Genomic DNA, 25245 nt, shown 5'->3' on the forward strand with positions numbered 1-25245 from the left:
CAGCGATGTCACGCTGGCCACGTGACCCGGAAGTGTCTCCGGACAGCGCTGGCTCCCGGTCTCTAGAGTGAGATGAGCGCACAACCCTAGAGTCTGTCAAGACTGGCCCATACGGGCAGGGGTACCTTTAAACCAACACAAAGTGCTTTGGAAACTGTTCATAGCATTTCCGGACAATTTGTTTTTAGAATCTGTGTTCTAGTTGCGACGGTTTCAGTCCATAAAAGAAAAAAATTTATAACATAAGAGCTCGAGAAGAGCAGGATCAGGCCAATGGCCCATTGTGATTTCCTGAGCTCCTCATCTTGCTGGTTGCTCCTCACAAAATACAATAGTTGCCTGCTCTATCCCAGGTATTAATCAGGATTGGTGTCTATTGTATGAGATGTAAAACCAAGGGCTTGACCTTAGTCAAGTATTTTGATTAAAGATCTGTCGAGTTTCTTGTAACAGTAGCCGGGTTAAGCTTTCTGGGATCAGTTCCAGAGCTGGTAATTCCACCCTGAATTTTCTATGAGAAGTTGAAACTATTCTTCCTTGGGTGGGTGGTTTCTGTCTTTCTCTCTTCCCCAGCTTCTCAGATCCTACTCTTTTCGCATCTGCTTGCTTCAGGAAAGCCAGTAGGATGGGCTAAAAGCACATTTCTACCACCCCCATGAGCTAGAGGGAGCCCTATCTTGAGTGAGGGGATTAGATCGCTGGGTTGCTTAGATACCCAGTCATCATGAGGTACATGTGATCCAGGTGCATCCAACTTTTTGGGGGCCAATAGGCACATTTGGAATTTCCAGAAAGTTCTGCGGGTGCCCATCACAAAATGGCTGCCAAAGGGGAGTGGGGTACGGCGTAACACAAAATAGCTGCTAGGCAGGGTGGTGTAAACCAAAATGGCTGCCACATCCTGAAGAGGTGAAAAAAGAGGGCCACAAAGCAGTGTGGGCATGCCTCACCCTGCCAGCTACCCCATTTTGTCATTAAAAAGGTACCTATGCCGGCCATCTTGCTCACAGGGGAAAGATCTTGCACCTCACCTCTGTTCAGAACGCATGCCCACTCCTGGCATTAGATGAAAGGTGGCCATTGTTAAATTGCTTGATGTAAGAGGAACAGAAAAAAAAGAGCAGGATCTTGTGTATTGTGGTCTTTGAGGTGATATCTATTGAGACCTTTCACCAATGCCACAGGGGGGGCCCGGCAAGGACCCCAATATCACATGCCCCACAGTGGTGAGCCCTGTGACTCCCAAAATACAGCGTATACACCATACACTTAAAACACATTCAGTGCACATTTAAAGCACCTGCCTTCCCCCAACCCCCTGAGAATCCTGGGAGCTGTAGTTTGTTACAGGTGCTGGGAACTGTAGCCCTGTGAGGTGGAAACTATGGTCCCCAAGATTCTTTGTGCTAAGTCATGCACTTTTAATGTGCTTTAAATTTAGGGTGTCGATCTGCCCAAAGCAAAAGAAAAATAGGGAAGCCTTGAAAGAAGAATGTGCATGTTTGGGGGAGAGGGATTAGAGGCAGATGAAATTCCTGTTTTCTTTCATATATAGATGTATAATTGGCAATGGGAGTGACAAAGAAGTCTAATGCATGTAAGCTTCGCTGTCCTTGAGAACGTCTCTGTAGCTGCAAACTCTCCCTTAAGGGGGATCAAGTGCCTTTTTGACTCTGGCAGAGAAAAACAGCAGAGATAGCACTAACAAATTATCAGACCGCTGCTTCCTTAACAAAGCTGTTATACGAAAAATCCGGGGTTGGCTTTGACAGCCCACCTCCCCATCAAGGGATTCAGGATCCCCTAAGTCCATTGTAAGTCAGAGAAGGATGGATGGAGGCAACATCCAGTCAAAGCAAGGCAGATGACAACAACAACAACAACAAAAACTTATTTATGCCCCGTCCATCTGGCTGGGTTTCCCTGGCCACTCTGGGCAGGTTCCAACAACAGATTAAAAATACATTAAAGCATCAGTCATTAAAAACTTCCCTAAACATGGCTGCCTTATTTTTTGTGTTGTAGCAGAGTCCCCGCCCCTCTTGCAAGGAGGTGAGGACCCAGAACAGAGAGTGCAAGAACTTAAAAAACCCCAAACAACTTCAGAAATTGCCCACCACCCAAAAGCATCCGACAGGTGTCACAGAAATAGGAGGTCTACAACGAAATTTGAAAGTTACAGATGGGTAGCCGTGTTGGTCTGCCATAGTCAAAATAAAAAAATTCCTTCCTGTAGCACCTTAAAGACCAACTAAGTTAGTTCTTGGTATAAGCTTTCGTGTGCATGCACACTTCTTCAGATACACAGAAATTTGAAAGTGTGGCTTGTCTCCTGTCTGTCAAGATACCTGATAATGTTCACTGACTGGTTTACCTCATGAGTAGGCAACCTAAGGTTATTTGTGGGGCATAGGAATTCGTTCATTCCACCCCCCCAAATATAGTCCGGTCCCCCACAAGGTCTGAGGGACAGTGGACCGGCCCCCTGCTGAAAAAGTTTGCTGACCCCTGCTTTACCTGGTCAGTGTGGGCCATTTTTAGTTCTTGACTCCAGTTCATAGGCCTATGCTATTCATACACAAAATATGCCCTTAAAACAAGATTTGTGGAAAGAACTATTGGGAAAGATTTCTTCCAAGATACGTTCACTCTACAGAGAAATATTTGTGGTCCTTAAGGATGAAGATGGCTTCAGGATTCTCTCCTGTACTCTTTCAGACATGTGGATTATATACTTACGGGTGTGTGTTTACTTTGCATGCTTATGAACATTCATTTTATTTATGACATCTTAGAATTCTTATGACAAAGCCAATAAAGAAACCTGTCCTAGTGAGCAATCCCTCTTGTCCCCAGTTTACAGATGAGAAACTGAGACTGCCTTTGCCAAGTCCATCCCTTCAAAAGTAGATTTCTCTTTTCAGTGGACAAAAGCCTTCTCTCCTGATATGCAGCCCATAACACAGTCACTACAACAGGGTTGGAGAACTACAACTCCCATCATCCCTGGCCACAGGCCATGAGGCTGGGGTTGATGGGAGTTGGAGTCCAACAGTGCCTGAAGAGCCACAGGTTCCTCAACCCACCGTATGGGTGCTACAGACCCAGGATGGGCCACGGTTCCCCCATCACGAGGACACGCTTACTTTGGCAAAACAAGCCTTTGCCACCATGTAATCTGGGACGCGGGTGGCACTGTGGGTTAAACCACAGAGCCTAGGACTTCCCAATCAGAAGGTTGGCTGTTCGAATCCCCACGATGGGGTGAGCTCCCGTTGCTCGGTCCCTTCTCCTGCTAACCTAGCATTTCGAAAGCACGTCAAAAGTGCCAGTAGATAAATAGGTACCGCTCTGGCGGGAAGGTAAACGGCGTTTCCATGCGCTGCTCTGGTTTGCCAGAAGCGGCTTAGTCATGCTGGCCACATGACCCGGAAGCTGTACGCCAGCTCCCTCAGCCAATAAAGTGAGATAAGCACCACAACCCCAGAGTCATCCGTGACTGGACCTAATAGTCAGGGGTCCCTTTACCTTTTAATCTGGGAAATATTCCTAAAACTAATCTGTGAATTTGAGGCAGAGCCAAGATTTGAACTGAGAATCACAATCCTTGCCACCCCAACAACACCAGCTGATGACTTGTTCCACTTACCATCAGTACATTTAGCTGAAATATAGGTCAGTGTCGTTGAATTCATTGTTTAAAATACTCTGTGCCCCTGGGATGTGTTTTCGTTTGGACTGATTGCTTAGTGCCCGTAAATAAGTGGCTTTAGGGTGAGAGAAAATTTGGGCTAAGCGCAGGCGTCTGGGGAATTGCCTCTCTTTGCAGAGTCTGTGTCAGCACATTAAATATTCAGAAAACTGACGATGTACTAAACTTTTAAAGCTCAGGAGCCAAGCTTTTGGCTCCTCAGCACAATTATAATCAGAAAAGCAGCACCTTTGGTCTTTCTGTACAAAGATTGGGCTTCCCTCTGATTTATGTCCTGTTTGGTTGAGACCTAGTTGAGGATGCATTAAGGGGTCTTACAAACTGCTGCTATTTACGGGTGGGATTCAAACATATGCCAGAAAATTCAGGCTGCACAATTAAAGCTGATTGGGAGGCCTTGACCAACAAAATCTCTTCCTCTAATATTGGACTGCTTGCTGTAAGAAAAGTGATGGGGAATTGCTATATGAAAAGTGGTACACAGTGTGGCTTAACACTTGCATTGACACACCACGGGGAGGCTAGATCTGGATTTTCTTTTCTCTCCTTTTCTCATTTTTCCAATCGAAAGTTGAATTCTCCACAGTTCCCCATCAGTTTGCAAATTTGTATGAAGAACTCACGGAAATTCACCAGCATTTTAGCGTGAATTCCTCTCACTAGGCACATCCTTGTGTGCAATTTTGCCTAATATATACATTTTGGCAAAGGAATTACCTCTAAAATAATGCATCTGTGTTATCTTTGCTAACACCTGCATTTTGTGGGCATTGTGCCTGAGCAGATGAATTTTCGAACACGTTACTTGGCTGAATTGAAAAATTCAGAGAAGGGTTGCTGTGTTTCTGTTTTCGTATGGTTTCTTTGACATGTAATGCTGTAGATATAGCACAATTGAGAGGACACTAATGTTTACTATCTCTGAATCTGATTAAGATGTTTTCCTATTGTTTTTATAGCCCATCTGAGAAATCTGAGAGAATGTTGATGGGATTTGGTGGGATATTAAAGCTTGTTTTCAAGCAGATAGTGTATAGTACTTTCCCCTTTCTCTGTCATTATCTTTCCACCATTTCCACATGCCGCTGAGCTATCACAACAACACTGATGATTCTGCTATCTTGGGCAAGTATCACGTTTTTCCCAGGTGCAAAAATATGATGCTTTTGAGTGTTGGGCAAATGTGATATCCCTGAATACAAGCATAAACTTGTCGGAAGAGGCATGGGCTGGAAAAACAAATGAAATTCCGGTGCTCGTCTGTGTAAAATTCTGCATTTGCAAAGGTAAAAATAAATAAATATACAGGTTGCCTGCTGCGGGGCTGGTTTAAGGTCCTGATTACGACCCTGATTTGGAAGATGTACCCTGTGGCTTTCAGAACCATGAATTTTTGCACCTCCTTTTAAGGGTTGTAGGGGTGTTTGGTTTTTTTAAAAAATTGTCAGAGCAAATGCCCTGCTGTTAAAGTGTGAAGGAGAAGAGGAGACTGAACATTATCCGACATATATTTAGCTGAAGCCGTGACCTCCCACTAATGGAAGCATACCGATGCTTCTGTCGGCTTCTGTGTTTTTCCTGCAGTCAAGCTGATCTCTGCAAACCTGCGTATCGAGCCCCAAAGCCCTCCTAATTTGTACCACTCATGGAGATGCCATCCACAAGCAAGCGGGCAGTGAGGTGGGATGTAAAAGGCTTTTTATGTTCAGCAGCAAGACCTCAGGTGCTATTGATTGCGGAAAGGAAAGGTATCATCGCATCCCCCGCTGTTTATAATGTGGCTCATCAGACACCGAGTTAAGTGCTAGCGACACCCCGGCGGGCTTCACAAAGTCACATTGAGAGTCGCTTCATCATCGCAGTTGAGATTTTGTAGTCAGCCCTTCCTTCCTTCCTTCCTTCCTTCCTTCCTTCCTTCCTTCCTTCCTTCCTTCACTCGATTCAGATGGGTCCTTGTGTGCTCTTGTCGGCGCTTACAATGTAACTGCAGGGCAATCTCTGTGAAAAGGCCCATTTCTCAATATTCCACCATGATATTTATGCATTTTGGAGGGTTGCCAACATTTCTGCTAGCCTCAGTAGCTGTGCCTTGAAGATCTTGGCTGGCTTACATTCGCTGGTGGTGCTTATCTGTCTGCTGGGGAAAGGTTTTGCTTGCAGATTAAGCAACCGCTGGAGCAGACCAGACCATTTGGGCAGTCAGTTGGCAACCCAAGAAATGCAGTTTATTTTTAAGGGCAACACTCTCCCCTCTCACTGTCACTATTTTGTGGGAGGAAATCAAGCACTTTCTGGAAATTTTGGTTAGTGCAATTAAAATCAATGAAAGGGCTCTGTCACACTAACACAACCAATCCACTTTTTTGAAAAAATGAAGCACACAGACGTTATGTGGTTAGTAACTGTGACATTAACATAGGAGAGTGCTGGAGGTGAATTAGTTAAACAAGTTACCCAATCAGAACCCGGGGGGGGGTGGAGCCAGAGGGACTATAAAACCAGCTCTGGGAGGGGCAAAAGGGGAGTTCGTTGGGAGTTGGGTGGTTGGTTGGAGTGGGAGTGAATTGGGATAGAGTCTGTGGGTAGGTTGAGTTAGGGTAGCAAAATAAGCTGAGTCAGGAACAGTTAGGGGCTAGGAAGACAAGTAAATATCTGAGAGGTGGTTTAGTGAGGGAGAGCAGGTAGTGGAAGTTATAGGTCTGGATAGGCATGAATGTAATTGACCAATACCTTTTATGAAACCACACACTTGTTAAATTGCAATAAATAAACAGAAGTTCATGTTCCAATTTAACCCTGACTGGACTCAGTATTGTACCTGGTAGGGCCTGGGTGGTGGCAGCGAGAAATAAAGTGGTGGCACAGGGATCAGTATACGGTGAAACGTCCGGGGACCCTGTGTGATTGCCACAGTAACATTATGGGGAAAATGCACTGGAATGTTTGGGGCAAATCAGAATGAATGCAGGATGTCACATAATCTCCTCACAAACAAAGCAGAACAAGTATTCAATAAAGACCAGGCATAGTCTAACCTCTGCATAGGCTTTGTGTGACCAAGTCAAGATGAATTCTCAATAAACTGGTCATCTAGAGCAGTGTTCCCCAACCTTGGGCTTCCAGCTGTTTTTGGACTACAATTCCCATCATCCTTGACCACTGGTCTTGCTAGCGAGGGATGATGGGAGTTGTAGTCCAAAAACAGCTGGAGGCCCAAGGTTGGGGAACACTGATCTAGAGAATCCCTAAATACTGCATTTGTTCCATCATGGAAGTCTAAGCTGTGTAACTGGAGGACCCAGGCCATCTTTCATCTAGGCAATGACCAGACCGGATCTGCTTAGCTTCAGTAAGCTTGCTAAATCGTGCCTTCAAACTATTCTCTGGGCTGTCATTGTATTCTAGTGTGACCCGGAAAACAAGGTGGGGCTATGCAAATAGGAACAGTCTTGATCTGTAACTAGTAAGGTGTCACAGAGTGAGCCAGTCAGTTAACCACACAGTTTGAACTTGGAGTTAACTCTTTATTAGCAAAAACAAACCTAGACAGCATCTTAAAAAGCAGAGACATCACCTTGCCAACAAAGGCCCGTATAGTTAAAGCTATGGTTTTCAAAGTAGTGATGTATGGAAGTGAGAGCTGGACCATAAAGAAGGCTGATCGTCGAAGAATTGATGCTTTTGAATTATGGTGCTGGAGGAGACTCTTGAGAGTCCCATAGACTGCAAGAAGATCAAACCTCTCCATTCTTAAGGAAATCAGCCCTGAGTGCTCACTGGAAGGACAGATCCTGAAGCTGAGGCTCCAATACTTTGGCCACCTCTTGAGAAGAGAAGACTCTCTGGAAAAGACCCTGATGTTGGGGGAGATGGAGGGCACGAGGAGAAGGGGACGACAGAGGATGAGATGGTTGGACAGTGTTCTCGAAGCTACCAGCATGAGTTTGACCAAACTGCCGGAGGCAGTGGAAGACAGGAGTGCCTGGCGTGCTCTGGTCCATGGGGTCACGAAGAGTCGGACACGACTAAATGACTAAACAACAGCAACAAGCAAAAACATGGCAACCCCATCTGGAACTGGTCACCTCCCAGAAGCTGTTCAACACCATCAGCCCCATCCAGTATGGCCAAGGGTCAGGGTTGATGGGAATGCCAACCAGTGACACCTGGAGGATGACAAGTTCTCCACCACTGATCTGGCCCAGTACTGCCTCTTCTGACTGGCAGTGAACATAGGAAGCTGTCTTACACTGAATCAGAAGATGGATCCATCTAGCGCAGTATTGTTCAGTGGTTCTTCAGGAATTCAGGCAGGATCCTCTTCCAAGCCCAGCTGGAGGTGTTGGAGACTCGACACAGAATGTGATCTACCTTTGAGCTATGACCCTTCCAGTAATATGATATGGCTGTGACTTTCCAGTAATATGATACGAGGCCTTTTATTTCATGTGCTACCTGATCTTTTTAGCTGGAGACACTAGGGACAGCACCTGTGACTACCATTGAAAGATGGCCCCTTCTGATAAACTTACTTGTAAACTACTCTCTCTTTTTGTATGTAAGGCAGCTTATGTTAAACAATTCAAAACAGTGTTTGAAATGAGAATATTTATATGGCAGCCCTACAGAACACATGTTGAAACGTGGACCAGTTTAGAAAAGGAGCTGCATTCCAAAACAGCTCTCCAAATTAAGCTCCGTAAAACAAGGGGATAAATTAGGAAAAAAGCAGCCTGAAATATATATTTAAAAGTTTTAAATTCCATTTAAAGACTTGCCATTCGCAATTGACAGCTCTCCCTCTCTCTCTCTCTCTCTCACCTTTTAAACTTAGATACTTTTGGTACCCAAGTTCCGAAACCCAAAATTATGTTTTGATTTCCATTGTGTTTTCATCTGCACTAGCAAACCTTCACAAGAAATTCAACTGGCAATGGCACAAAGGGATGGAGTTGGATGCACAGTTTTCAACCAGCCATTTTTGCTAACCTGGTGCTGGCCAGATGTTTTGAACTACAACTCCCATCAAGTTGTACTGGCTGGGGCCGATGGGAGTTGTGGTCCAAAACATCTCACATCTCACCATGCCAACAAAGGATTCTTTCGATTGTCGTTGTTTATGTTTACAGCTTTTGAGAACAATTCACCTCATTTGGTGCAATCTTCAAGGCAGAGACGCCTTCAGGGACCGCAATCTGTTTGGATGATGCTTCCTTGTTCCCGCTTCCACACATGATGAGCAAAATTGACATATCTCAAAACGGAGCACGGATGAAAGCCTTTCTGTTGGCGCCCAGGACGAGGGAGCACAGCTGGCTTTCTCTTGGCAGTATTAGTGCTGCTACGCTCAAAGTGATATAAAAGCAACAGGAGGGATGTGGTTATGATGAAGCACAGAGCAGTATCTTAGTGGGGGGAGAAGATAAGGCCCCCTGAAGAGACATGGGGAATAAGAAGCTGGAGACAGCTTCATCTTCAAAAGATTCCGACATCTTCAAAGGAGTCTTTTGCAGTTCTGGAGGACAGGGCAGGACAGAAGGTGTTCCTTGTAAATTTCAGTCAGATGAGACATGGAGAGAAGAGATTATGGACCATCAAAGGCAGAGAGGGTCTTTGGGAACAGGCGGAGTTTTGTACTGTCACCTGCCAGTGTGGTGTAGCGGTTAAGAGCTGTAGACTTGTAATCTGGTGAACCGGGTTCACATCTCCGCCCCTCCACATGCAGCTGCTGGGTGACCTTGGGCTAGTCACACTTCTCTGAAGTCTCTCAGCCCCACTCACCTCACAGAGTGTTTGTTGTGGAGGAGGAAGGGAAAGGAGAATGTTAGCTGCTTTGAGAATCCTTAGGGTAGTGATAAAGCGGGACATCAAATCCAAACTCTTCTTCTTCTTCTGCCAGTCGCTTGGGAAGTGCTGTGGAATGGGATGCTGGGAAAACGGGCCAGAATTGTGCTTCCAGGCACACATATTGCATTTGGAGGGTTACATTAGAGTGATAAAGGACACAAACTTGGGTTATGGTTTTTGCCCAAAACCTATAGTGTTCTAATCAATACAGTACACAATCAGAGTGGGAGGTCAAGGCACAGCAGGTATATTGTGTTGGAATCTTGAAAGCCCCCAATTTAGGACTCTTCGGTGAGGGAATACCAGTGGAGATTTAACATGGCAAACCATGCAGCGAAAAAGCGCATCAATTTATAGGTTGTTAAACCTTTAAGATGTGCCTTTCCAGCGGATTCCAAAGTGTACCTCTTTCCTAGCCTCTCCTTCTTGCTTATTCTCCAGCAGCTGCTATGAGCTGCCCGAGGAGCAGTGGCCATGGGGAGGCAACAGGATGAGGCCACCATCACCGTCGTTGCTCAGGACAAGCGCTGGCTCATCCTCCTCGAGCTGAGCAGCAGCACTGGCGGGAAAAAGGGAATTCTGGGATAAAATCAGAAGCTGGGGTGCCTTTTGTAATTCTGGGACTGTCCCTGAAAAACAGGACACTTGGAGGGTATGTAATTAGAAAAATATAGCCCGCCAACAGCAACACCTAGGAGAGTCTGAGCTATGTTTTAACAAGCAACAACAAGAGATGCAAGTGCTTGGTATTTACACTTTATTTCTTTCTCTTCCCCCTCCCCCTGTTTCTCCTTTATGTTTTGCAGCATACCTGTGTTTCTTTGTGACTGCCCTGGGAGTGACAGCAGGGGCCCATCGCCTGTGGAGTCACAGATCTTACAAAGCCAAGCTACCATTGCGGATATTCCTGGCTGTAGCAAATTCAATGGCCTTTCAGGTGAGCAACAGAGTGTTTGTTGTGGAGCAGGAAGGGAAAGGAGAATGTTAGCTGCTTTGAGAATCCTTAGGGTAGTGATAAAGCGGGATATCAAATCCCTCTAGCTCAGGGGTCTGCAACTTTTAAGACAAAAAGAGCCACTTGGACCGAAGAAGAAAAAACTGGGAGCCGCAAAACCATTGCAACATTTAAAACAGTGGGGAGTGTCGGGGCACACAATGCGCCTCCTCCCCTCGCTAGTATCCTCCCCAGAGCCGCGGCAAAGGTGTAAAAGAGCCACATGCGGCTCCGGAGCCGCGGGTTGCTGACCCCTGCTCTAGCTACTGCCCATGCATGCCTACAATTTCATTTCTCCACTGATGACAGGCTGCTCAATGGCTGTAGATTCCTTTGCAACAGGAACTCCTCATTCATCCTCAAGATGAACAAAACTCTGCATGCAGACGCTTGTGTAATGGAAGCAAAGCGGTTGGTAATACTAACAGTAATTTATTATTTGTACCCCGCCCATCTGGCTGGGTTTCCCCAGCCACTCTGGGCGGCTTCCAACGAAGATTAAAAATGCATTAAAATGTCACACATTAAAAACTTCCCTGAACAGGGCTGCCTTCAGATGTCTTCTAAATGTCAGGTAGTTGTTTATCTCTTTGATATCTGATGGGAGGGCATTACACAGGGCGGGTGCCACTACCGAGAAGGCCCTCTGTCTGGTTCCCTGTAGCTTAGCTTCTCGCAGTGAGGGAACCGCCAGAAGACCCTCGGCGCTGGACCTCAGTCCAGAACGATGGGGATGGAGACGCTCCTTTAGGTATACTGGGCCGAGGCCGTTTAGGGCTTTAAAGGTCAGCACCAACACCTTGAATTGTGCTTGGAAACATACTGGGAGCCAATGCAGGTCTCTCAGGACCGCTGTTGTATGGTCTTGGTGGCCGCTCCCAGTCACCAGTCTAGCTGCTGCATTCTGGATTAGTTGTAGTTTCCGGGTCACCTTCAAAGGTAGCCCCACGTAGAGCGCATTGCAGTAGTCCAAGCAGGAGTTAACTAGAGCTAGGGTTGGTGCAATGCAGAGGGGATTTTATCACATCAGGCCTGTAATCCATCTAGTTCAACATGGTCTCAACTAACTGGCACTCCACTCTCCAGGTTTTCAGACAGGGATCTCTTCCTGCCCTACCTGGAGATGATGGGGACTGAACCTTCTTCATGCAAGACAGATGCTCTGTCCCTGAGCGACAGCCCTTCCCCATAACATACGCTCCAGCATTCTGCTGATAAAAATCAGGACATGGGCCTCGTGCCAGCTTTCCAAAGCCCGGGAAGCTTCTGCCCAGCTTAGGAAAGGAGGCACTATGCTCTGACAGGGAGCAAAAGCTGGGCAAGTGTTTTACGAGCTTTGGGAAGGAGGCAGGAGGGCTCCAGGATCTTGCCAGAGCCTCACGCCTCCTTCCCAAAGGTTGGGATGCTCTCCTTCACAATGTGTCAGGCATCGGGGAATTGAATTGCCCCTGGTGGCAATAAATAAGCAGATCCAACGAAAGGAGCATTCTTACCCAATAAGGTCTTTAATGATCACAGTAAGAGACAAAGGAACGCATCTCTCTCTTAAAAAATGGCGTTGCTCCCAGTAAAAGGTTTACCCCCTCCGTCCCCATTAAACTACGTCACTCCTATGTTGGGTAATCTGAGCTTGTTGCCATTGCGCTTTCTGTTCTTCACATTTTCCAAGCCCTTCTCGTCTTGGGCGAAGGGGTGTGTGTGTCAGGAATCCTGTCCAAGGGCACTGAATCTCCCCGCTCTCACTCTCTTCACGTTTCCTCTTCTAGCTGTTCCTCGCCCAATATTTCCCCCTCTGGACTATGCCCCTCTGCAAACCACTGTTCTACATCAATACTATCCTCCTGCACCTTGGGAAGGTTCAGAAAAAGGGCAGGGCGGTTCCCACCATTCCTCCTCAGTCCAGCCCCTGACACAATGCCACTGCAGGAGCTGCTTCCATGGCCCTTGTCCGCAGGCGGCATGAAATCAGGGCACCCCAGGACAAAGGCAAAGCCTGGGCACCTTTTGATAAAAGTGTGGCTGTCCCAGTTAAATTGGGGCACTTGGAAGGTATGCCAAAGGGAAGGGGTTGTTTGAAATGGAGCGATGATGGAGGGGCCCTGCACTTACCACATTTCTCCTGAAAATCACTCTTCCCCACCAATTTCATTACATTTTTTTATTTCACTTTTAATTTGTATACTGCCTCTCTGAATTGCTATACACAAGGCAGTTTACAAACTGAAGAAATAATAAAGGTTGCACACCTTATAGCAATCTGATCCAATACAAAAATGTAATAATAAACAAAGCTTTAAAATAAGCAACTTGTATCAGATAAAGCAATGTTCAACAATCCATTAGAATATAATAGCACTGTTATACCTCGGATCCTGAACGCCTTGCGAGTCGAACGTTTTGGCTCCTGAACACTGCAAAACCCGGAAGTGAGCGTTCCTGTTTGCGAACGTTCTTGGGGACCCGAATGTCCGACGCGGGTTCCACAACTTTCGATTGGCTGCAGAAGCTTCCTACAGCCAATAGGAAGCCGTGCTTTGGTTTCCAAATGTTTTGGAACTTGAACAGACTTCCGGAACGAGTTCCATTAGACTTCTGAGGTATAACTGTACACAATAAAATTAAATGCCAGCAAATAATAATTAAACAGAAGTTCAGTCTTAAACAATTACAATACATAATTTCTAAACTATACAGTGGTACCTCGGGTTAAGAACTTAATTCGTTCCAGAGGTCTGTTCTTAACCTGAAACTGTTCTTAACCTGAGGTACCACTTTAGCTAATGGGGCCTCCTGCTGCTGCCGCCGCACAATTTTTGTTCTCATCCTGAAGCAAAGTTCTTAACCCGAGGTACTATTTCTGGGTTAGCGGAGTCTGTAACCTGAAGTGTCTGTAACCTGAAGTGTCTGTAACCCGAGGTACCACTGTAATCAGTAAAAATAGCCCCTCGCTCTCTACCTAAAAGCAATAGCTGAACTGGGTGGGGGGAAAGTGAGCCACTCTGTCTGATATCATTTGACACAAACAGTTGTTGTTTTTCCTGCTATGGCAAACTGTGCTTGTGTTTGAAACTATGTGCCTGTGATGCCAAACTCAAATCGCTTAAACCCTCCTGCTGTCCCCCATGCAGAACGATATTTTCGAATGGGCCCGAGACCACCGAGTCCACCACAAGTACTCGGAGACAGATGCTGACCCCCACAATGCCCAGCGCGGCTTTTTCTTCGCCCACATTGGCTGGCTCTTTGTCCGGAAGCATCGAGATGTCATAGAGAAAGGAAGGAAGCTGGACTTCAGTGACCTGCTGGACGACCCTGTTGTCATGTTTCAAAGAAAGTGAGTGAGATGGGAGCACAGGGGGAAAGACCTTAGCAAGAGGAGAAGACAGAGGGTTGTATCCACAGCTAATCCTACTCAGAATACAGTCATACCTTGGATCCCAAATGACTTTGTACTCGGACATTTTGGCTCTCGAACTCTGTAAACCCAGAAGTGAGTGTTCCTGTTTGTGAACATTCTTTGGAACCCAAATGTCTGACTGGGCTTCCGTGGCTTCTGATTGGCTGCAGGAGCTTCTCATGAGGTGGCCAAAGTATTGGAGCCTCAGCTTCAGGATCTATCCTTCCAGTGAAAGGACAGATCTAGAAAGGCTTAAAGAAATACATTGGGGAGTTGGGCACTTGTGAGCCTTTCTGCTGCAGAATTACTTTTCCTTTCCTTTTTCTTTTTGGCAATGCACTCTAAGCATTCGCATTAATGAGGAAGGAATCTGCCCTCATTGACACTAATTCTGGCAAATGACAATCACTCCACATGATGTTGCTCTGCACAAATCTGCAGAAATTCTGGGACTGCAATGAAGCCCATTTCAAATGGCTGCGTGCAGCAAACAGCATTTTGGAGAGACATAAAGGTTCTGCGGTTGTTTGGGTTGCAGGGAGTGGGGTCAGTGGGAGGAACACGCATGGGAAGTGAAGTTTGATGTTGGTCATCTCCTAATACAGCCTTTGCCGACCAACCTGCTGTCTGGCACTGATGGGAGATGAGTGCATGCTGATGGGATTTGTAGTCCAAGATTTCTGGCAAAGGTTCTATATGGGTTTAGCTGTCATGGACTGGTTGGACACAGAGGAATGGTGGGGGGAACCAGATGGGGGAACCACCAAGGGATTCAACAGCATTAGGCACCATACGAAAACGTTTCTCTTTAACTAGTCCTTTGGCTGGTTAACATTCTAGGTAAAGGTAAAGGGACCCCTGACCATTAGGTCCAGTTGTGGCCGACTCTGGGGTTGCGGCGCTCATCTCGCTTTATTGGCCGAGGGAGCCGGCGTACAGCTTCCGGGTCATGTGGTCAGGATGACTAAGCTGCTTCTGGTGAACCAGAGCAGCGCACGGAAACACCGTTTACCTTCCCACCAGAGTGGTACCTATTTATCTACTTGTAATTTGCCGTGCTTTCGAACTGCTAGGTTGGCAGGAGCAGGGACCGAGCAACGGGAGCTCACCCCGTCACAGGGATTTGAACCGCCGACCTTCTGATCGGCAAGTCCTAGGCTCTGTGGTTTAACCCACAGCGCCACCCGCGTCCCTGGTTAACATTCTATGTCATTTTAAATGCGTTTGTGGGGGTTCTAGGTTTGTTTTTGTTCTTGTTTTTATGATGTATTTTGTGATCTCAGTTTGTATTTTTATGTTGTGAAGCACCCTGTGATCTTTGGATGAACAGTGGTATACAAATTCAATAAATAATAATGGTCATAATAATGGTCATCACTGAAGCAAATGAATGGATGTGAAGTGGGTATTAAAAGTGAGAACGTCATGAATCCAACTGGGCAAACCACTGCAAACTCTCCAGAGAACTTGGCTGATGGGTAGAATATAAACATTTTCCTGCCCACTTCACCCCTGGAATTTATAAACTTCAGTGGTTTTTATGCAGGAGGGTAGGAATCGAAACAGCAATTGGAATCAGAATTTTCAGAATCTGGATATTTGTTGCCATATAGAACCATAGAATTGTAGAGCTGGGTGGGATTCCAAGGATTTTCTGGGCCAACCCCCTGCAATGCAGGAATAATAAAAATAAAATAATATTTGACAGCCTTTCCCAGGATTTTCATGCAGGTTTCTCTTGAGACAAAAAGTAAGTTTGTCTCCCATTATTTGGCTTTACACTAAATGTATACTGCAGTCTATGGTTTACTAATTTGGCTTCTGTTACCTTCTGTTCTCACTTGTCTGACTTGCAGCCATAGACCTGTCACTGCTTTCCTTTCTCCGCAGGCACTATAAGGCTTCGGTCGTGCTGATGTGTTTCGTCATTCCTACTATTGTGCCTTGGTACTTCTGGGGGGAGAGCTTGTGGAATTCGTACTTCCTTGCTTCAGTTCTGCGTTACACCATCTCTCTCAATGTTTCTTGGCTGGTCAATAGCGCTGCTCACATGTATGGCAATCGGCCGTACAACAAGAACATCAATCCTCGGCAGAACCCCTTTGTCACCATAGGAGCTATTGGTGAGTACCAAAAACAGTCTCCAGAGACATTTGGAACAGGGATGGGGAACCTGTAGCCCTCCAGATGTTGCGGGACTCCATCAGCCCCAGCAAGCCTTCCTAGTGGTCAGGGATGGTGGGAATTGTCCTCCAACAACATCTAGAAAGCCACAGGTTCCTCACCCCTGATTTGTAATGATGGCATTTGGTTTGTTTTCTTGCAAACTTCTCTAGAAGTTACTGTTAAGTTGATTAAGCAACTATATGAACACCTTACTTCATGGTGAACTTGTTTCCTTCTCCCAAGACAGTTTTTTGGGTGGTTTTGTTTGAGGGCCTTCAGAGATTCAGGTTCCAGACCTGACTGTTTTCACCGTGTTTCATGGCTTACTGGGAATTGCAAAGGCAATGGGGAGCTCTGTCCTCGTTAGTACTGGCTCCACAACCATTTCAGGAGGTGGATGAAATACAGCTGCCTTCAAATGTTACCCTAATGTCTGGAGCATGGAGACTGCAGAATGCCAGTTTGGTTAAGATGGGGCTGACTGTGTTACTGCACTGCTAAACCATTGCGCGATACCACTATCTAATCCTAGATTTAGAGACTCAGCTATTAATCTAGCATTAGATAGTGGTATCATGCATTGGTTTAGCACTGCAGTAATCCAGCCAGCCGGTAGAGCCCTATCTTAACCAGACTGGCAGTCTGCAGTCTCCACGCTTAGAGACAGTTGGATGGCACCTTGCCCGCCTCCTTCTGGCAACTCCTGCAGCCAAACATATTGCTCTGCTTTCCTTTGGACCACATCTGTGAGTCTCGTCATCTGGGCATCCCAGGTCTTCCAAACACACTGCCCAGGTTTGCACCCCAGAGAGGTCACTTTGGTACCACTAACGCAGCAAAAACAACATATGAGGCAGCAGCTACGAGTTATTGTGATTCTCCAGCAATTTGGCTTCAGCCCCAGAAGCGGACTCCATTGTCCTTCGATACCAATGTATGCCAGCAAATGCAGATGCACTCTGGTGCCCGTTATGCCCCTTAATTTATTCTTGCAGTGCTACTGGACTCAATAGCACCAGCAGTCCTCCCAATGGTTCATTCAGCTGCACATTCTATCGAGCCAAATCTGCCACCACCAGCCAACGAATGCCCTTGCTGGAGTTTATGTAGGCCAGGCCCTACATTAAGAGAATGAAGGGTTATAAATCAGAAATGCAAAATGGCAGCATCCAGAAGCCACTGGGGATGCGGCGCTGTCTTTGTGCATGTTCTGTCTCGGATCTCAAGGTCACAGATGCAACGGGAAGGTCACTGGAATTAACGGCTTGTGACCATGAAAGGCAACAAAGATCCGTGGCGCCTTGAAAGACGATTGCGGCATAAGCTTTCATTTCACTTGGACTAAAATAAAGACTCACAGTGGTTGAAATGGTCTCTCTCCACCCCACAATAGAATAAAAAGCAAAGGAAGGAGGCAGCGGAGGGAAGCGAATGCGACTGCTGCTGTTGATCTTCCCGTCTTGGGAATGATTTATAAGGAGAATGGATCAATGAAGCTCCTCTGCTGCACGACCCAAGAGTGATTCAGGACAGAGCTAGTTTTGGGGTGAGGGTCCAGACCTGCTGACAGGCTGGGTCTCAACTGAAGAGCTGAAAAGTGAGGTGGGTCCAATTTGGATCTGGGGAAGAAGAAGAAGAAGAGGAGGAGGAGGAGGAGGAGGAGTTTGGATTTGATATCCTGCTTTATCACTACCTGAAGGAGTCTCAAAGCGGCTAACATTCTCCTTTCCCTTCCTCCTCCACAACAAACACTCTGTGAGGTGAGCGGGGCTGAGAGACTTCAAAGAAGTGTGACCAGCCCAAGGTCACCCAGCAGCTGCATGTGGAGGAGTGGAGACACGAACCCGGTTCACCAGATTACGAGTTCACTGCTCTTAACCACTATACCACACTGGCTGAAGGTGGATGTAGCTTGCAGGGGGCAAGGAATGGTTGGGAGAAGAGTTAAGCACTCTTTTCTTGCCCACCATTTCTTTTCTTCAAATAAAGGTATCTTTTATCCATCCCACCCTCTTCCTGCTTTACAGGTGATGTAGGTCTCCACTCATCCAAGTTTTGTCTCACTGCCTTTCTGGCAGCACCCATTTTTGCTACTGCCCCCAAGACAGCTCAAATTGTTTTGAAATGCCAGGTACCGCTTCTAATAATAATTCTACCCTTGCTCTCAATTACCGATCACGTCTCATACTTCCCCCCTTTGTCTGAGTTCATTCAGCCCTCTTGGCAGACGCTGATAAAAACAGCAATTAGCTGTCTATTCATTTAAGCCGGATACAGTGCTATTATCTTCCTTTCCCTTCTATCCTCAGTCCATAAAAAGACACCGCTCTTATAAGGTCAGTCCAGAATAAGGAATTACTCGCTTACAATTTGATGGTGGCTGAGGTTGGCCGATCTGGCATTTGTCACCGAAAATTGGATGGATGAGCTGGGTGGGCCACGTGGTGTGACCTAGTTTTGTCCCTCAGGTATGGCATCAACACAGGCTGGAGTTGTCATGGGGCAGGTGAGACATAGGCAGAGTGTCAGGGACCAGGCAGAGGAAGAGGAATTTTGGAGACCACCTCCCCATCCTGACCCTTCCAGGGAGGAGGAAGAGGAAAACGGTATAGATTTACAACAGTGGTTTGTGGGCGGTCACAGCTCAGAGGCTGTGCTCAGAAACATACTGGGAGCCAGTATAGATCCTTCAGGACCAGTGTTATTTGGTCCTGGTGGCTGCTCCCATTCACCAGTCTAGCTGCCACATTCTGGATTAGTTGTAGTTTCCAAGTCATCTTCAAAGGTAGCCCCACATAGAGCACATTGCAGTAGTCTAAGCGAGAGATAACCAGACCATGTACCACTCTGGAGAGACAGTGTGCAGGCAGGTAGGGTCTCAGCTGGCATAGCAGGTAGAGCTGGGTCTGACTTAGCACATCGCTGAGCTATGGCAAGACATAACCTCAATCTGGTTTTTACAACAGGGTGTTGGTGTTGCATCATCTTTCAGCAACTTGCTTTCTTTCGGACCTCCTCACGTCCTCCCAACATTGCGTACATTATTTTAGCCAAATCAGCAATTTATTACCTTGTTTCAACCCTTATTGTACCTTTAAATCTATTATGTTACCAATTTCAAAAGTTTGTAATTTAATTTTAACGCTTTTATAATAAACATAATATACTTGTTTCACATTTATCTCGTTTTTTTTTATCATAACTTACTTTGTCATTTACTTAATCAAATTGCAGAAACGTAGCATTTCCTAATCTTGCGCAATCTTAACATTCAATCAGCTTATAATATTTTTGCAAGTAGTCCTTGAATTTTTTCCAGTCCTCCTCCATTGTTTCTTCGCTCAGATCTCGGATTCTGCCAGTCATTTCCGCCAACTCCATATAGTCCAACAACTGCGTCTGCCAGTCCTCCAGTGTGGGTAAATCTGGTGTCTTCCAGAACTTTGCGATAAGAATCCTTGCTGCTGTGGTTGCATACATAAACAAAGTTCTATCCTTCTTTAGCACCTTCTGGTCCACCATGCCCAGAAGAAAGGCCTCTGGTTTCTTAGGGAAGGTATATTTAAATACCTTTTTCAACTCATTATATATCATTTCCCAGAAGGCCTTTACTTTCGGGCAGGTCCACCAGAGGTGAAAGAATGTCCCTTCTGCCTCCTTACATTTCCAACATTTGTTATCAGACAGGTGGTATATTTTAGCCAACTTGACTGGGGTCATGTACCACCGGTATACCATTTTCATAATGTTCTCTTTCAAGGCACTGCATGCCGTAAATTTCATACTGGTGTTCCATAACCTTTCCCAGTCCACAGACATAATGTTATGTCCTACATCCTGTGCCCATTTTATCATAGCAGATTTAACTGTCTCATCCTGTGTATTCCATTTAAGCAGCAAGTTATACATTCTCGAAAGTACCTTAGTTTTTGGTTCTAGTAACTCCGTCTCCAGTTTCGATTTCTCCACCTGGAAACCAACTTTTTTATCCATTTTAAAAACCTCTTGAATTTGAGCATAATGTAACCAATCTCGCACCTTACTTTTTAGTTTGTCTTGGCTTTGGAGCTTCCAGTTGTCTCCCACTCTTTCAATTAATTCCCAATATTTTGGCCAGTAGGCCTCCATATTGGGTCTTTTTTTAAAGACCTTGGCTTCCACTGGTGATAACCACCTCGGGGTCTTACTTTCTAGTAAATCCTTGTACTTCATCCAGACGGCAAAAATTGATTTTCTGACAATATGGTTTTTAAATAATTTATGAACCTTCGCCTTGTCATACCACAAATATGCATGCCAACCAAAGGCATTGTCAAACCCTTCCAGATCTAGGACATCGGTGTTTTCCAATAAAAACCAATCTTTCAACCAGCAGAAGGCTGCAGCTTCATAGTATAACCTTAAGTCCGGCAGGGCAAACCCCCCTCTTTCTTTTGAGTCAGTTAATATTTTGAATTTTATTCGGGGGTTTTTGCCCTGCAACAGGGTGTTGGTGTTGGGAGAGGTTTCTGTTGGCTTGCTGTCCTGAACCAAACATTTCCTAGTGGAGTTAAGTTTGACAATAGCAGTTTCCCCCCTACAGGGATGGAGGACCCATTACAATGGTCTGCTCCCAGAGGCTTATGGAATTCAAGGGATTCCTGAATGTCCCAAGGACTTTTCAGTTGGCATGTTAACTCCCTCGTCTCACTGCGAAATGGTGAGATGGAAAAGGTCACCAGCATAATCACTTCTGATTTCCCTCTCTCGTGTGGCAGATCCCAGATGGCCCCCTGGTTCTCAGGGGACCTCTGGGGAATGATGCAGACGAGACAACAGCAAAAGTGCAAAAGATTCAAGTTTTGTGAAGAAGACAACCAATCACAGGTGAGAGGACACTGAAGACGGCAAATAAAGCTTACTTCTCCACCACCTCTGCCAAAGCAGTGCTTTTCCAATGGGTTGTGGTGAATGGGCTGTTAATAATAATAATAATAATAATAAATTTTATTTATATCCCGCCCTCCCCAGCCGAAGCCGGGCTCAGATTAAATGCTAGATTTTGGAACCCTTCTGCTGTGACATGTTGTAGGGCACTTTGAAGGTTTTCCTGCTGAACTTAATACTGTGCTAATATTGTTCTGGAGTAGGCATCCAAAGCACTTTTGAGTCGGTTGGTCTGGGATCAACTTCAGCTGTTGCAGCCAAGCTGGTGCCACACATGAGGCTGAGAGGGGAGTCTTGTTGTCTGGGCAGCTCAGGACCTCAATACAGAGTGCCCAGGCTGGTACCCCAGGGAGGTCACTTGTTTTTTTTTATTAAAAAAAATAATTTTTATTAACAGGCCAATCAAATCACATTCTGTCTAGTCAAGTTGAGTGGGATCAATTTCAATCTGTTACCTCCGAGGATGTGGACAGGCTGCTTGGACGAGTGAAACCAACCACCTGTCTCCTGGATCCTTGCCCATCCTGGCTTATAAAAGCTAGCCGGGAAGGACTGGGCGATGGGCTTCGTGGGGTGGTGAATGCTTCCCTCCGTGAGGGAGCCTTCCCAGACCCGCTGAAAGAGGCGGTTATTAAACCGCTTCTTAAAAAACCATCTTTAGATGCGGCCACGATGGCCAACTATCGCCCAGTCTCAAATCTTCCATTCCTGGGCAAGGTGATTGAGCGAGTGGTTGCTGAACAACTCCAGGCACGCCTGGAAGAAGCGGACCATTTGGATCCCTTCCAGTCGGGATTCAGGCCTCATCATGGGACTGAAACTGCCTTGGTCGCACTGGTTGATGATCTCCGGCGGGCTAGGGACAAAGGTGAGAGCTGTTTCCTAGTTCTGCTGGATCTCTCAGCGGCGTTTGATACCATCGACCATAGCATCCTTCTGGACCGTCTTGAGGGGCTGGGAGCTGGGGGCACTGTTATACAGTGGTTCCGCTCCTTCCTCCTGGGCCGTGTTCAGAAAGTGGTGGTGGGGGATGAGTGTTCAGACCCTTGGGCCCTCACTTGTGGGGTGCCTCAGGGTTCTGTCCTCTCCCCCATGCTTTTTAACATCTATATGAAGCCGCTGGGAGAGATCATCAGGAGGTTTGGGCTGGGTGTTCATCAGTATGCGGATGACACCCAGCTCTACCTCTCTTTTAAATCAGAACCAGTGAAGGCGGTGAAGGTCCTGTGTGAGTGTCTGGAGGCGGTTGGAGGATGGATGGCGGCTAACAGATTGAGGTTGAATCCTGACAAGACAGAAGTACTGTTTTTGGGGGACAGGAGGCGGGCAGGTGTGGAGGATTCCCTGGTCCTGAATGGGGTAACTGTGCCCCTGAAGGACCAGGTGCGCAGCCTGGGAGTCATTTTGGACTCACGGCTGTCCATGGAGGCACAGGTCAAATCTGTGTCCAGGGCAGCTGTTTACCAGCTCCATCTGGTACGTAGGCTGAGACCCTATCTGCCTGCGGACTGTCTCGCCAGAGTGGTGCATGCTCTGGTTATCTCCCGCTTGGACTACTGCAATGCGCTCTACGTGGGGCTACCTTTGAAGGTGACGCGGAAACTACAACTAATCCAGAATGCGGCAGCTAGACTGGTGACTGGGAGCGGCCGCCGAGACCATATAACACCGGTCTTGAAAGACCTGCATTGGCTCCCAGTACGTTTCCGAGCACAATTCAAAGTGTTGGTGCTGACCTTTAAAGCCCTAAACGGCCTCGGTCCAGTATACCTGAAGGAGCGTCTCCACCCCCATCAGTCTGCCCGGACGCTGAGGTCCAGCGCCGAGGGCCTTCTGGCGGTTCCCTCATTGCGAGAAGTGAGGCTACAGGGAACCAGACAGAGGGCCTTCTCGGTAGTGGCGCCCGCCCTGTGGAACACCCTTCCAGCAGATGTCAAAGCGATAAACAACTATCTGACATTCAGGAGACATCTTAAGGCAGCCCTGTTCAGGGAAGTTTTTAACGTGTGACATTTTACTGTATTTTTGGTTTTTATGGAAGCCGCCCAGAGTGGCTGGGGAGGCCCAGCCAGATGGGCGGGGTATAAATAATAAATTATTATTATTATTATTATTATTATTTCCAAATCACATTAGTTCCAAATTATACAGCCAGATTTTTAAATTTTGTTGGGGGTACCCATACTTCAAGCTCCGAATGGGGGTCCAAGCATCACTTATATTGCTGCTTTAATTAGACAGTTCTATCCAGTTCTGTCCAGATAGTCTCTTTATTACTTTCTTGTGGAGGTCACTTCTGTGCTGCCAACACAGCAATTTGAGTTCACCCCTGAAGGCAGACTCCATTGTCTCTCGAATCAGATGGATGCCAACAAACCCAACAATGTGAACAAGAGGAAGATATTCATCCTACTGTGTGTAGACTTGGCCCTTAACCATCATGGCTTGTAAGAGTTACCTGGGGATGGGGGACCCACTAGGCGGGTCCAGGATGTAATAGATACTGCATTTTAAGATGGAGTAGTTCCTTTCTAATTATTATGAAACCAGCAATGTCTACTTACTATTGTCAAAATGTTGAAAACCATGGATGTTTCTGCAATGAACTGTTTTCTAGCACACATTGAAGGTCCTCTCTTATTTTGCTTCTGATCATTGGGGTTACCACCCACTTCTTTTTCTTCTCTACCTTTTGACCCCACTCTCTGTCCCTTCTGGGTTCTGTTTTCCAGGCGAAGGCTTCCACAATTACCACCACACCTTTCCGTTTGATTATTCAGCTAGCGAGCTTGGCTTGAACTTCAACCCAACCACGTGGTTCATTGACTTCATGTTTTGGTTGGGCTTGGTCACCGAGAGGAAGCAGGCTCCGAGGGAGATGATCCAAGCTTGCAAAGAGAGGGCTGGAGATGGCAGTTTTTGAGAAACAAAATATGTCTCTGAACATTGATGCTGCTGTATGTGTTGTTTGTATGTTTCTTCATTGGAGTGGAGGGTCTCCTTACCCCCAATCTTCCCCTTAGGATGGAAGTAGTATTTTTCATTGATCATAGGCCAAATTAAAATCCTGGGTTAATTCCATCCTACTTTAATGCAGTGGTTTTTAAACTTCCTATTGTAAGGCAACACTTTACACATTAACACATCATCTTCCAAGAAAGTCATGAATGCTGCAGAGGATTCCAGGGCAAGCAGACTTTCAACCCTTGATTTGCAAATTTAGCTTCGTTTCCTGCATTTCAAGTGCAAGGGCTGTGAATGCTGCTGTTTATGTACCCAAAACAGCACCTCCCTTGCAAAAGAAGGAGGTAGATTTGGAGGAATCCTGAGGTCTGCAGCATTTCCTTTAAGGGAGAAGCTTCCCCATACAGCCCGGTGGCGACTGAGCACTCTCAATGGCCTTGGAATGCCTTTTGAGTGACGGAGCATATAAATTGGGGTGAGAAATGGAATGGAGTGGCTGGAATCCACACTGCAACGTTATTGTCCAGGTTCCACAAGCCCAAGTATCAATGTGCATCTGATTTACTGAACAGATCAGTTTCTTACATAAACTCTAAAACTGGCCGGCAGACATGATTGAAGGTGGTTGCCAACACATATTCATATTTTACAGGCAACGAAGAGATAAGCTATTAGCGCAAGGCCAGACACAGCAGAATCCCTTGCACTCTTAAGCATAAAGTCTCTTTGGTTGGGGACCATCAAAGCTCCAAGATGCACAACTTGCTGATGGATCTTTGCACGGAATTGTTTTAGTCGTCGCTATTTGTCGAATGACTGGGAGTCAGAAATCCTTGGATATGTTATTGCATATCACTCAGAGATCTAAGCAGTAGATCTTCACTTAAGTATGCTTTCAGCTGAAACAAGTCTCTGGCCTTCTGAGCCTCCACGTTGCTCTTTGTGGATTGAAAAGGTGCCCAAATATGGCCACATCCGTTAGTGGCTGGTCCAGAGGGTCAGAGCTGCACAGCTGCCCTCAGGTCACAGATGATGCTACAGCTTACCTGGACAAGGGTGGGGTGAAGTGAGATTGAGGGTGATGCTAACACTCCCCTATAGCTGTACATTGCGGCAGAAGATCAGTACTGGTAAGTAGACTTTCTTTGTCCTCATCTTCACTATCCATTCAAAGCAGTATTGTACTACTTTTAACACCTGTGGCTTCTCCCAAGATTCCTGGGCAGCTCCTGTTCCCCT

The 25245-nt window shown here is 46.3% G+C and overlaps 1 protein-coding gene and 1 long non-coding RNA gene across 2 annotated transcripts in view; both read left to right on the forward strand.

The window, feature by feature from the left end:
• SCD5 (stearoyl-CoA desaturase 5) overlaps window positions 1-24758 on the forward strand; it is a 42701-nt gene extending 17943 nt beyond the window's left edge. The window contains exons 2-5 of the mRNA XM_081207313.1: window positions 10366-10496; window positions 13682-13887; window positions 15841-16073; window positions 23775-24758. Of these exons, the coding sequence (XP_081063439.1) occupies window positions 10366-10496; window positions 13682-13887; window positions 15841-16073; window positions 23775-23965 (761 nt within the window). The 3' untranslated portion in view covers window positions 23966-24758. The remainder of the gene's footprint in view (window positions 1-10365; window positions 10497-13681; window positions 13888-15840; window positions 16074-23774) is intronic.
• LOC308594421 lies at window positions 17852-23768 on the forward strand. Its single transcript, XR_014011462.1, has 4 exons — window positions 17852-19091; window positions 20602-21073; window positions 21143-21395; window positions 23332-23768. It is a non-coding gene; the product is annotated as an uncharacterized lncRNA (long non-coding RNA).
• Window positions 24759-25245: the final 487 nt, after the last annotated feature.

The sequence above is a fragment of the Podarcis bocagei genome (genome assembly GCF_964188305.1).
Source record: "Podarcis bocagei genome assembly, chromosome: 9".
Taxonomy (NCBI): domain Eukaryota; kingdom Metazoa; phylum Chordata; class Lepidosauria; order Squamata; family Lacertidae; genus Podarcis; species Podarcis bocagei.